Source organism: Conger conger, chromosome 7, assembly GCF_963514075.1.
Source record: "Conger conger chromosome 7, fConCon1.1, whole genome shotgun sequence".
Classification (NCBI taxonomy): Eukaryota; Metazoa; Chordata; class Actinopteri; order Anguilliformes; family Congridae; genus Conger; species Conger conger.
In genome coordinates this window covers 47667285-47680055 of record NC_083766.1, presented here as the reverse complement: position 1 = coordinate 47680055, position 12771 = coordinate 47667285, and the positions used below count along the sequence as shown (strand labels likewise).

The following is a 12771-nucleotide window of genomic DNA, read 5'->3' as shown; positions in this document are numbered from 1 at the left end:
CCGAACCCCCACGGTTTAAAAAACGTCTGATTATTAAACAAAAAGGGACATGAGTTCTGACGTCCTAGTCCATTTTTGCACTGAAAACGTGTTTTAATATAATAAAACACAGCAAAGAAGAACATGAGTGTGCAACATTAAAAAATGTTATGCTCTGCTAGTCTGCACCGCTCTAACTTTTGGCTGTGGGCCACTTTGTGTTTATATATTCACATAATATGGGTTAATAGAAATAACATTGAGATGTTGTAATTAAAATTACCACATAAAATGCCGCCATAATTCAAAAGCCTGTATTCCAGACACAATTAATAATTACAACTGACTCACTCAAACTGTGACCTTGCTTTTTACAGAGGGTTGGAGCTCAAGGGCATAAGCGTCCCGAGGTTTGAACTGGGAATCTGGCCGGTGCTTTGAACACTATACTACAGGGAGCCCTGTATTTACACTATCAATACTCAGCCTTCTCATGACCTTTGGACCAAACAATCCAAAATGGCCGTCACACTGAGCGGAGATACCGCGCAGCAACTGGAGGTCCTGGCCGGGCGTCTCCAGCGACAGCTGGGCCCACGTTTCTCACGCCTGTGGCAGGAAGCCCTCTCCGCATACCAGCTCTGCCTTTTCCCCCACTGGGACAAGCGCAGCCATATCAAACATCTCCACAATCACATTCAGGCCCTGCCAACATCCTGCCCCAAAACCCATGAAAGGGGCCAAGCAATACCCCTAAATCCCCCCCAGTAAGGAACGTTCTGGCTCGGGCGGTGGCCGCGCGCTCCGTAAAAACCCCTCGGGAAGAACGGCGGGAGTCCGGTTGTTGTTGCTGCTTGCTTGGGTTTTCCACCCGCATTGGATGTGCCTTTTTAAATGAGCTGGACTGTCTTACACAGGGCCCCATGCTTTTTATGCCAACCGCATTTCACAGCGGAACAAAAAAAAAAACACACACACACACACAAATACAAATAAACCTTTCAAATAAAACCAAGGACTGTACACTGTAGCCTTAAATTTTTTCCATATAATACACTTTAAAGCAGAACATGAAATTAGTCAGCGGATATTTGAAAATCAAACTCCAGGGAAGTTTTTACGTCCCAGGCTGGCCTGCCAAACCACACACCCTTTCAGGGCACAGCCTCTAGGGGCACTATGGAGCAGTGTCCTGCGACAGGGGTCTCCAACCCAGGTTCTGGAGAGCTACAGGGTCTGCTGCTTTCTGTTTTCACCTTAAAATCAGCACATTGTTGAGACCCAGGTAACCAGGTGAGGTGAGTTAACTAATCAATTAGAGCAGTGGATTAGAGCGGTCAATTACACGGTTAAGCGCAGAGTAACAACAAAAACCAGCAGGCCCTGCAGCTCTCCAGGACCAGGGTTGGAGTGGTCTACGTGCTTGTGAGCAGCAGGCCACCTTCACATGACCGGGGCGGCCAGGCCGGCCTTACCTGGTCCAGCAGCGGAAGGCACTGGGGAACGTTGCGCTCGGGGCTCTCCAGCTTGACGATGCTGATGAAGACCTTCTCCTGCCGCTCATCCTCGCTCGTGTTGCACAGGGACAGTGGGTGGGACTGCGGGGGAGCAGAGGACACCGGGGTTAGGGAAGAGCGTCTCACACGCAACCAGGACACGAGCGACCTCAGCACCATCCGTTCATGGAACAGCACAGCAACATATGCGACCCAACGCAAGCTTGAGATGAACGTCTCTTCACAAACTTTACAAAAGTTCAAAACCGAGTTAATAACTGAAGTGCAATTTACCATTCACCTAAATTTCTAAATTGTAATTATGAAATATGTGAAATACTGGGACTAGTTAGTCCTCCAGATGTAAGAAACACCTGCGACTCCACTGTCATTATGTCAACGGTTGCTAATAACATTACACCACAGAGATTAATTATTTTATTCCAAATGTAGATAGTGATGCAGTCTAAAATAAGTAGAAAGACCGTCTGTCAGAACCACTGAAGTTCCCCAAAATCTGACAGGCGCTTAAAAAGCATTGGTAATGGCAGGGCCGTAAAACATTAAACCACTAAATTCGACGGGTTATTGCCGCTTGAGGCAGCTGGAAGGCCTGGATTGGGACTCCCGATGCCTCTGAGGGACAAGCCTGAACAGAACGTTTAAATTACGGAAAAAGCAGTCGATCACGGGGGCTGGGTTTGCGAGTCCCAGAAATAGCGGCGATGATGGAAAGCCGCGCCGGCTATGAGCAGATGAACACATAGCGGCGTGCCGCGTGCACCCCGCTCCTCTCCTTTCAACCCTCTCTCCCACCCCCACCACCACACAGACAAGGGCTGCCATTTTCCAACCCATCGACAGACTCATTTCTTCACACTGCTCCTCTGCGGGAGCGGGATTCATTACCATTGGTCTCACCTGTCTGAATTTATTTAGCCCCACTTTGTAGTCTGAATCTAGTAGTAGTTCTTCTGTAGTTTGTTCTAATGACCTTGATATGCAGTGTGAAGTGCATTAAGCTGCCCTCGCTGGGGAATGGTTTCATGTAGGAATTATTGTTATTATAATCATCTTCACCATGGCAATTTACACATGGAGCAGCGCCGCTCTCCAGGCAACAAGGGTGGAAGCCACCAAACGCTGGGACTCCCCTGCCATCACCAGCGGAAATCCCGAAATGAGAAGACCCTGAGGGGAGACGTCGAGAGCTGGGGCCTCTTTCTCATGGGTCAGGCAGGCACGGGCACGGGCCACCAACCCCGATCCAAGCCAATCGCCTGGCATCTGCGAGTGGGGCACGGGAGGCACCGAGAGGAGCCACATCACATTAATTACACCCCGCACCACAGCAAATTACACGGCACTACATGCTAGTGAAATCCGGGGTGAAAGAGAGAGCCCTGAGAAAGGATGAGGGTGGCCTTTGAAGACGCGTCACGCCACTCAGAGATGCTCCTCCCAACCTCGCCCAAACACGGGGCACCCTCCCAGGGGGTTTACGCCGCGGGGAACACAACATCCGGAACTGTTCTCCGAACTATGATCACGCTCTTAGTCACACTGCCTTCAAGGGCCAAGCTCCCCGTGGATCTGGGGAGGGAGCGGCGGATAGGTGGGGGGGGGGACCACATGAAAGCGGGACTCGTTTTCTCAGGACTTTCTATACTGGGACACGGGTTAAATGAAAGGCCTGGTCCGCGGGCCCGCTCTTTCCGCACGGCCGCGGCCCCGTGACGCGCAGCACACCGCGCAAAACAGCTGCTTCGCTCGTCTCTGTTTACCGGGCCCAAATTAGAGGCCTCGGCTGGGGTTTGAGAGCTGTAAGAAAACAGGAATGAATTAGATACTGCTGCTCCTGAGATGCAGCGTGCAGACTTTGGGCGTCGCTGTAGGCCTCTCCGCCCGTTTACGCTCTGCGACTCGGCGCCGGAGCGGAGCCGATGTGTGGCCGCTCCACGGAGTGACAGACGGTCCTCTCTGGTGGTTTCACGGGCTGCACTGTCGTGGTGAATTCACGGGCCACAAGAATCCAACAAAGTGCCCGAGAACATACTTGTGTGTAGAGAGTTGAAGGCGTCTACTCAAACGGGAAAGTTCACGCCGTTAACAATGTTTTGCAACTCGGGAGGGAGCGATTATTCCTTCAAAAACAGCTGCCACCTTCTTTGTTTCAGTAGGTAATGCAAAATATTTGCCTTATTTTCCAGAAATGTCAGCTTAGTTTGCATTAACAGACCATAAAAACTTAGAATCCTAAAAAGCTGAGAGACTTGATTAGACTTGAGGGCTTCGCTGAGGCCAAGCATCATAAGAAGATGAAACTAAAACAGCATGGGCTTCAATGTAAATTCTGAAGGGAGCTGCAATTTAGCTTCGATCTATTTTTGTTCCCCAAATTGAATAGCAAAGCAGCGACAGTAACAGCTGTACGATCCACCAAAATGGTTTTGTTTGGTTTTGAGGGGGCTGTAAATGAGGCCTGAGAACTATGTAGATGTTGAGTCTCCATTTAAAAAAATAAAAGAAACCACACTGCTTACAGTTCCCCATCCATGTTAACAACAATGGCCACTCCTCGGTCTATATCTGTAAAAAAGCAAAAAGAGATGTCCTCACATTTCTCGGTACCCACGATTAAAGACATTCCTCCTCTTTAGTTCAATCAGAGCCTGACCAAAAATATGCCAAGGCTAAAGTCTAACAGCCTGAAAACAAACGAGGAGAAAAAAGAAAAATAAATAGTAGCTGTGGTGAGAAGTCAATATATTTTCCCCCTCTTTGCCCTGTGGGTCTTCTTTTTTCAGCTGCCAATATCAGGAAAGTTTTTCTTGTTCATCTGATGCCAGGAACAGTCTGAGCCTTCGTGGTTATGTCAGTGTGTGTTAGGACCGAAGGGACTAGCATGTCTCACTTGCTCCAACCCTTCAATTTAGATCAAAAGAACTCTATTAATGTTTTCATGTATATCCTCAATAACGGCACCCTTTTTTTGTTAAAAATCGGGAAATGTCGAGAGAAATTCCTCACCGCCAGACCCACTGTTTTAAAGCCAATGAGGGAAAAAGGGCCTTTTTATCAGAGCACGGCTTGCAAAGCATCCAAGGAGAGCCAAGCTTCTGACCGTCAAGGAATTCCATTTGCCAAAAAAAAACTAAACAAAAAAATAAAAGGCTTGGCAGCTCATCAGGTCCTGTTCCGACCCAATTTCCAGTGGAGCCAATGCCACTCCCCTGAGCTCTGCAGCTGGGATGCTCAATCAGATTCCAGCAGCTCCCAGTCCAAATGGACCAGTGAGCCAAGTTCCCCATCAAGCGACACCTGCGGCGCAGTGTAAACTGAGCGAGCAGCAGCTGTACACAAACTGGGCCGAGACCAGGCGGGGGGTGTTTGTGTGTGTATGTACTGGGCCTGGTCTGTAATGCAGGCTGTTAAGACAGTATAGTTCCATAATGTTTGGGACAAACATGTTTGGGACCTATTTTTCTCTTGTTTCGGCTCTGTACAACACAATTTCAAATTCCTAATCAAACTATTTGCATCTGTTATTGCCGTGTCAACAGGAGGACCAAAGCTGTGCCAATAAAAGTCAAGAAAGCCAGTACGAGGCAGAGGATTAAGAAAAGTCAGAGACATAGGCAAACTCTTACGCTCAATAAAACCAAAGGCCAAGCAAGAGGCCGGCAGGTTTGGATGTCACTAATGTGCACAGAAAATTTCAGTGATAGCAGCAGCAGAATCAATTCTGAAGTATTCAGGAGCATGTTATCTGCTCAAGTTCAAGCAAATGCCTCAAAACTCTTTGGACAGCACTTCATCCTGAGCACAAAATATGCTTCACCCTTTCAGTCCCAAGAGTGCCACTTAACTGTGGAAGTGCTTTTGAAAACCAATTACATATACATGGACTCATGCTTTTAACTGAACAAGAGCAAGGAAACGAAATGAATAAACTGAATTCTCATCACTCAGATCGACAGCAGTACTGGGCGCCCTATATTCAATTGACCATAGAGTCAACTTCCAGGCAGTGACCCCTGAATGGCAGACAGATAGCAGGTTTAACTTGTAAAGGATTACACAGCTCAGTCCCTGGCCACTGAAAAGGGCTAAATGTCCACATGACACAAGATATTTGCAATTCTTCTGAAGCTGCACTTGGACAGTGTGCATTGGCCAGCTGAGGCAGTTTGCCACCGTATGAAAGCAAAAGAAGAAATTTTGTCTTCTCCCATTCTTTCCTTACCCCTAAAATTTCCCAATTATAGTGTATCCAAACATAGTATAGCGTATATGCTATAGTATATCATTTTCCTCACGACAAAAATAAAATCTGAAAGGAAAAATATACAAATTGACAGTGACAGCCTTACACTACCCGCATCCTGTCAGAATCCACTCATCTTCCAAAGAGCAAAGGGGGGTGAGAAAAAAAAAAAAGTATTGTGAGATTATTTTCCTCCTATCTGCTCTGCTGTACACTGTATGGCCAAATGCTAGAGACATTTCCCCACCTGGCAAGAGTGAATGCCCCCCTTATTTCAGTGAATTTAGTTCTGAAGACCCAAATGGGCATATAGCATTGCGGACACCAGTGTTTCATGCAGGATGGGGGGGGTGTTGTTGGAGGTCCGGCGATGCCTGAAATCTGCCTTACAGTTCCCAGGCCGTAAGCTGAATGAGCCACACTTCCTCATACTAGACTAAAACACCGGATAAATGAACCAACCCTTGAAATACTCCAGCACTACTTCAGTTGGAGGACAATGGGACAATAAAGTAAAAAGCAAATTTTTCTCCAGTAAATGCTTCACATTACTCCGACCTGACATCTGCCTTTCATATCGATGCACTGATTCACAATAACGTGCATCAATTTAGGGAAAAAAGAAAAAAGGCAACACTTTCATCTCTGTGTATGTTTACAATAAACACAGGCACACAGCATTGTTCATGACAAAATTTACATCTTTTCACCAGAAAGACAAATATTTTGACATCCTTTCAACTCATTCTTAAGCGGCCAGTCAGGGGTGAAAGTCAGAAAGGCTCATTGGTAACTGAGGTCTCGCAAAGTTCACTTTCCTACTTTTCCAGACCACAGTATTAAAAACAGCAAAGTTATAAAGCCAACAGGATGCAGAAACGTTCGGTGCCAGCCGGTGAGCGGGTAGCCGGATCCCTGCCTGGACCCTGCGTGTTGATGACCTGGCCCCTGGCCTGAGGACTCCCCGGCAGAAGCCCTCCCCCACCCCAGTCAGAAGCCCCCCAGGCAGAGCCCCACTGGAAGGGGAGTGCCTCGCGTGCCAGCCTCAGCCGGCCCTGCCCAGGGAGAAACTCTACACCAGGCAGGGTCTGGAGAGCTGAACCACGGCTCAGTGGAGAGGGAGGAGGGGGGTGCAGAGGGGGGAGGAGAGGGGCGTATCTTGTTGCAAATGTCAGCGCAGCTCCGGGCCAACAGCTGCCCCTGCCCCTGCCCTCCGGATCCTGGCCCACAATTCACAGCTTCTCCGAACTGCCTCCGCATGACGGCTAAACCATTCAAGGACCCACCCGCCCCCACCCCCAGAGAACATCTGGAAAAGTCAGGTCGTCGAAGTTTCCGATTCTGACAAAATGCTGACGGACACAAGGCATTGGCGCTTTGAATCCTGTCAAAACGGACTCGCGTCAGATTATGCCCCCTCTTTATTGACAGTGTGAACCCCGGATCTAGGAACCATTACCGCGGTGAATAACTTGCAGAAACCCAATACCATAATGGCTTCAAAATACTTACTTCATGCCTTAGAACAATCCGGCTACCCAAAACCACCAGGGTTTTTGTTTCCCTCCTTCCAGAGTACAATTTCCTACATTTCAAATGGTTTTGGGAATCCAAACACAAAAAGAGGCTTCACTCCACATATAGTCAGGTGTTGGAAGTGAGAAACCAAACATTTTCTCAACAATGGATCTGTAATACGATGGCAGGGTATCATTTGTTTTCAACAAACTCTGTTATTTGATTTGATTTATTTCACATGATGTTGTGCCAGGTGAGATTCTCTTGCACTATTATCGGCAAAAAGGTTTGTAAGGTGCACGGTGAGTGCAAGAAGAATTGGTAATAAACTGATAATAAAATGCTCAGTAATGAAAAAACTTTTTTTTTTTAAATGCCCACATGGCATCTACAAAAGGTGAACTTCCATACCAATTTTTATTTTACTTTGAAGACAGAAACAAGTGCGAAACAGAAAGCACTGAAGCAGTTGCAGCCTTGCGATTGCATCAGTGCGACAGTTCCCCTCGATAGCCAGCAGGGTGCGCAGTGTCACTGAACGCCAGTTCCAGTTCCAGCATGGAGGGACAGAGCAGCACACTGCTTACTGCACCACTGACCTGCCACCATCCCACATAACACCAGAAAGTGGGACGAGGAAAAGAGGCGGCTCAGCGGGAAACCGTTCTCCTCGCCAGCGAAGAGATGTGCTGTCCTTGCTCCATGGCCATTACGTTGCATTACATTAATGGCATTTGGCAGACGCACTTATCCAGAGTGACGTACAGTTGATTAGACTAAGCAGGAGACAATCCTCCCCTGGAGCAATGCAGCTGTGCGGATCTTATTGTGGCTACATGGGGGATCGAACCACCGACCTTGCAGGTCCCAGGCATGCAGTTTAGTCACTACGCTACTGGCCACCCTAATATCAGCAAAAGTCAACCTTAACTTCTTTTTTTTTTTAACTACACTGTCATAGCATGCTGAAAACCGCAATCCACAGAAGCAGTAGTCCTCCTGTGCTAGATGCGGTATTTACAGGTAGCAGGTAACCACCGGCTCCTGTTGGGACCCTTGCACAAGACGGAGTTCGGCTGGATAGAGTAACCGTAGTGAGGCGCAACTGGCCAACTGAAAATGATTTAATGGGTTGTGCAACTGAACAGTGTGGAGGCTGAGGTTTTCATGTGGACTGGGTTGAGGCATGCAAGCTGAAGATATGTGTGCGCATGAGAAAGAGAGAGAGAGAGAGAGAGTATGTGTGTGTGTGTGTGTGTGTGTTTTATAGGCTATATTCTGAAGACTGGCCATTGCGAGACACTGTGGCTGAGGGATGAGGCCCATGTGACAGAATAAAAGCCATCTGTACACTATCTATTGGGGGAGGGGGGGGGGGGGGGGACAAGAGCAACGCAGACAGTCTGAAGTAGCCAACAGGCCCTCAAGTGCCCCCTCAACAGAAAGAGAGCTAAAGATCGGTCTCGTCCAGTTGTTCAAACCTTCAGCCCTGTCCATGGGTGATGGCAGACTCTTATAGTGAGCGGACGCTGGTTCTGGTGGGGGGGTGGGGGGGGATCTGTGATAGATTTCAAAGCACAAGGTAAACAGATTACTTCCCTTTCAGTCTTGGGGCCTAGCATCAGTGCTTTTTGATGAGCCGGCTTCCCTTGAAATAAAATGAGCGTCTATGCAGACCCTTGACCGGACATCCTCCTCCTGAGACACTACGCAGACCCTTGACCAGACATCCTCCTCCTGAGACACTATGCAGACCCTTGACCGGACATCCTCCTCCTGAGACACTACGCAGACCCTTGACGAGACATCCTCCTCCTGAGACACTACGCAGACCCTTGACCAGACATTCTCCTCCTGAGACACTACGCAGACCCTTGACCAGACACTCTCCTCCTGAGACACTACGCAGACCCTTGACCAGACATCCTCCTCCTGAGACACTACGCAGACCCTTGACCAGACATCCTCCTCCTGAGACACTACGCAGACCCTTGACCAGACATCCTCCTCCTGAGACACTACGCAGACCCTTGACCAGACACTCTCCTCCTGAGACACTACGCAGACCCTTGACCAGACATCCTCCTCCTGAGACACTACGCAGACCCTTGACCAGACATTCTCCTCCTGAGACACTACGCAGACCCTTGACCAGACATCCTCCTCCTGAGACACTACGCAGACCCTTGGCCAGACATGCTCCTCCTGAGACACTACGCAGACCCTTGACCAGACATCCTCCTCCTGAGACACTACGCAGACCCTTGGCCAGACATCCTCCTCCTGAGACACTACGCAGACCCTTGACCAGACATCCTCCTCCTGAGACACTCGAAGGAGAAGGTTAGTGGATGTAAAGTTGTGGTTGGGAGGTTGGAGCCGGGGAGTGCCCTTCATAGCTGGCTTGTGGCAATCAAGATATGCCCGGCAATCCCCTCTCCCTAATATACTGGCTGAATTCTCCCATTGTGCCCACACTGATGGTAACAACGGTTACGCTGAAGGCCATCCCGAGTCTAGAGATCAGCCCAGCAGGTTATGGAATTCTTGAAAAATTTGAGTAGTCCCATAATTTAATATTCCAGAAAGACCACATCAGACAATTCTCCTCCTGCATCATAGGAGTACTTCCTGCATTTAGCGGCAAAACAAAATGGGTGAGTCAAAAAATAAATAAATGCAGTAAATGCAGGCAATACATATGGAAAGTGTTGCAGAGGAAGGACCTCAATGACTGTCTGTGACCAACGGCCCTTCTCTGATGTCGGATCCTTGCTCTACTGTATGCTGCCTTGTATAAGCACTGCCAACATCATCTCTGAGTAGAAATTACATTAGTCCTCTAATGCAAGTCTCTCATTGTATCCTTCAATTAAAATCATATATATATACTTTTTTTTTGGTGGGGTTCTAGCATAAGCCCCTGGGGTTTCCAAACCTTTCTCGCACATTAATTAAATATTTGTTCTGTATAAAATTCCTGAATTGTACAGTACATTTGCGCAAAAGATAAAAATAAATTAAAAAAAAAGAGTAGCAACACACCATATAGCTCAGTGAAATCCCAAGAAGCCGGCTTGCTTCGGCCACGTTAAGCTTACTGCTTGGCTACCATGTACTGTAAACTGAAATAAAACCGTACCTTTAAAAGCGACTCACATAAATAACGTAGGTTGCGTGGCACTGCACACAGGATTTCTTTATTCCTCTTTAACGAGCAACAGGTGCGTTTAACCAATGTTTGCCTAAAAATAAGCGCCTGCCATACAGGTTTTAATAACCCCAGAGAGGACAAACCCATTACAATCTTCAATTCACCTTTACATTTCAGCGCGCTCAAAGTTCAAGGCTCTTCTCGCGGCAGCAAATTTGCTTTTCACCCCTCCTGCACTCGCTCGGAGACCCCCCCCCACCCCCGCCCTGACCATAAAAGGCCACTGCCCTAACTGCAATTGAAACCGTTTCTCCCGCTGCGTCTTTGCAACCTCTGGAATGCCTCCCTCATTTCAGAGCGCTCCTTTCTTCTGAAGGGCCGGGGGACGCACAATAGAGCCAGGAAACAAAGCACCTGCAGCGGAAGCCCCGTTCCTGCCCTGGAGCAGGTACAGAGCGAGGCGCCAACCTGCTGCCTCCCACAATGCACTGCCTGCACGGTTTAGCCCGGGCGGTAGTCCTCCCCAGTGGATCCTTATCTAAACCCTGTATCAGTTACAGGCTGAGGAAACGTGACTAATAGTTTGCCGTTAATTTAATTTCTGAACCACCCTCCAGCTCGGTCTTCTCTATAGCCAAACCTGATTCAAAATATTACTGTGGGCAACAACAATTTGGGAGACCAAGGAAGATTAGGTTTCGCCCGAATGGCGAGAAATGCATCTATAGCATATTTTCTAGAAATTCAATCTCTACATTTTTCAATGTAGGCCAATATACCAGGACAGATATTTAAGTTAACAATATACAATAACACACATGAATTAATAAATTCATGCCTATTACAGATGAAATATGACTACGGCAGTTAATTTTTACATCACTTGCACATGGTGCAATCACTCGAACATGACTGACAGCAGGAACACAGCTTATCATCACAGAATTCCTGCTTAAGAAAGCAGAGAGCCTTAATGGCTGCCCGTCCAAACTGAGGGCTATACCTCAGTTTGCCTTTTCAGAAAACAAAAAAGGAATTGGGCCAGAGTTCCCAGGTCAAACTGGGCCAAAATTTGCAGGCAAACGAGTTAAAGCTGTTACGCTAATAATGTATGTTTGTGTAGATACAACAAAAATTCTAAATTCCAAAGAAATATCAATCATCACCAAGACCTTCCCGCCTCAAGGTGGCTACCACTAGGCATTTATGGAAATGTATTGACACTAGTCATAAATTAAGTGAATACATGCAAGCTACTTCCAAATATAACAGAAATATCATTATAGTCATCATAATCATAAGAATTTGCCACCACTCACTGGGTACCGCTATGCGATTATGGGTATTGTGGAAGGAAGTTATTTTCATGGGAGAACCCATCGAGCACCACCAAACTTTGAGGTCTTTCTCCATTGACTGAGTCATGATCCAGTCTACCCCACACTCTGCCTGGGAGGCAGGGCTCCCCGGTACGGAGGGGAGAGCATTCCTGTCCCCAGAACCCATAATCAGTGCCACCCAACATCTTCATCTCTGCCCCTGAAGAGCAGGGATGGACTCTCAGTTACGAGACAATTACAAGGCACACTTATACAGTTTCCTTGTTGTCCTCTCTGAACACAGCTAACACAAAACGTTCTCACAATTTTGCCGCCATGTAGTGGCAATGTTATAACACGGACAAGACATTCCACCAACATTGTGAGGACATTTGTGCTAGTGGGGGACAGCTCTGGAAGCACATCCAAAAAATTCTCAGTCATTGAGAATCCCTCTCCCATTGAGGGAAATAACTGAGGAAGAGAGACTCAGTCGTCATATTTTACTTCAGTATACCAAAGACCCACTCAGTACTCATTTACTTGACACCATCGCAGCATAATGCAACAGAGCTTCCCTTCATGGCAGCTCCTGAAGCCAACGCTGCATTCAACAGTAATTTCATGTTACTTTATGGCACAGTGTTACCAACACGGCATGAGCAGGGCACACCCAGAGTATCGTCACCCTACATTTCTTCAAATGGAAATGGATTTTTAAAGAGCGAATACATGCCAGCAGCAGGACAAAGAATAAAAACCACCCAAGGTGGTACACAGAGAGGCCTTCAGTGTTCTGGAGATGGCCTGGGGAGGAGGGTCATACCTTGTGAATGTGGAGAGCAAAGGGGCAGATACAAAAGCCACTGATGGAGAGTGGTTATCCAGGGAGCAGCCAGGCAGCGCTTTTCGGACAGGTGCGGAGCGTGGTCCAGGGGTCACTCTGGTCACTCTGCCCAGCAGACCCTGTCCTTCCTGCCAAACCAGACCAGTCACCTCACTCTGGTCACCCTGGCCCCACACAGAGTTCCGGCCCTT

General features: G+C 47.8%; 1 protein-coding gene across 1 annotated transcript in view; it reads right to left on the bottom strand.

The window, feature by feature from the left end:
• The window catches only part of LOC133133297 (E3 ubiquitin-protein ligase RNF43), a 97464-nt gene that overhangs the window by 34798 nt on the left and 49895 nt on the right, over positions 1 to 12771 (bottom strand). Inside the window, exon 2 of the mRNA XM_061249404.1 lies at positions 1455 to 1577. Within this exon, the coding sequence (XP_061105388.1) occupies positions 1455 to 1577 (123 nt within the window). The remainder of the gene's footprint in view (positions 1 to 1454; positions 1578 to 12771) is intronic.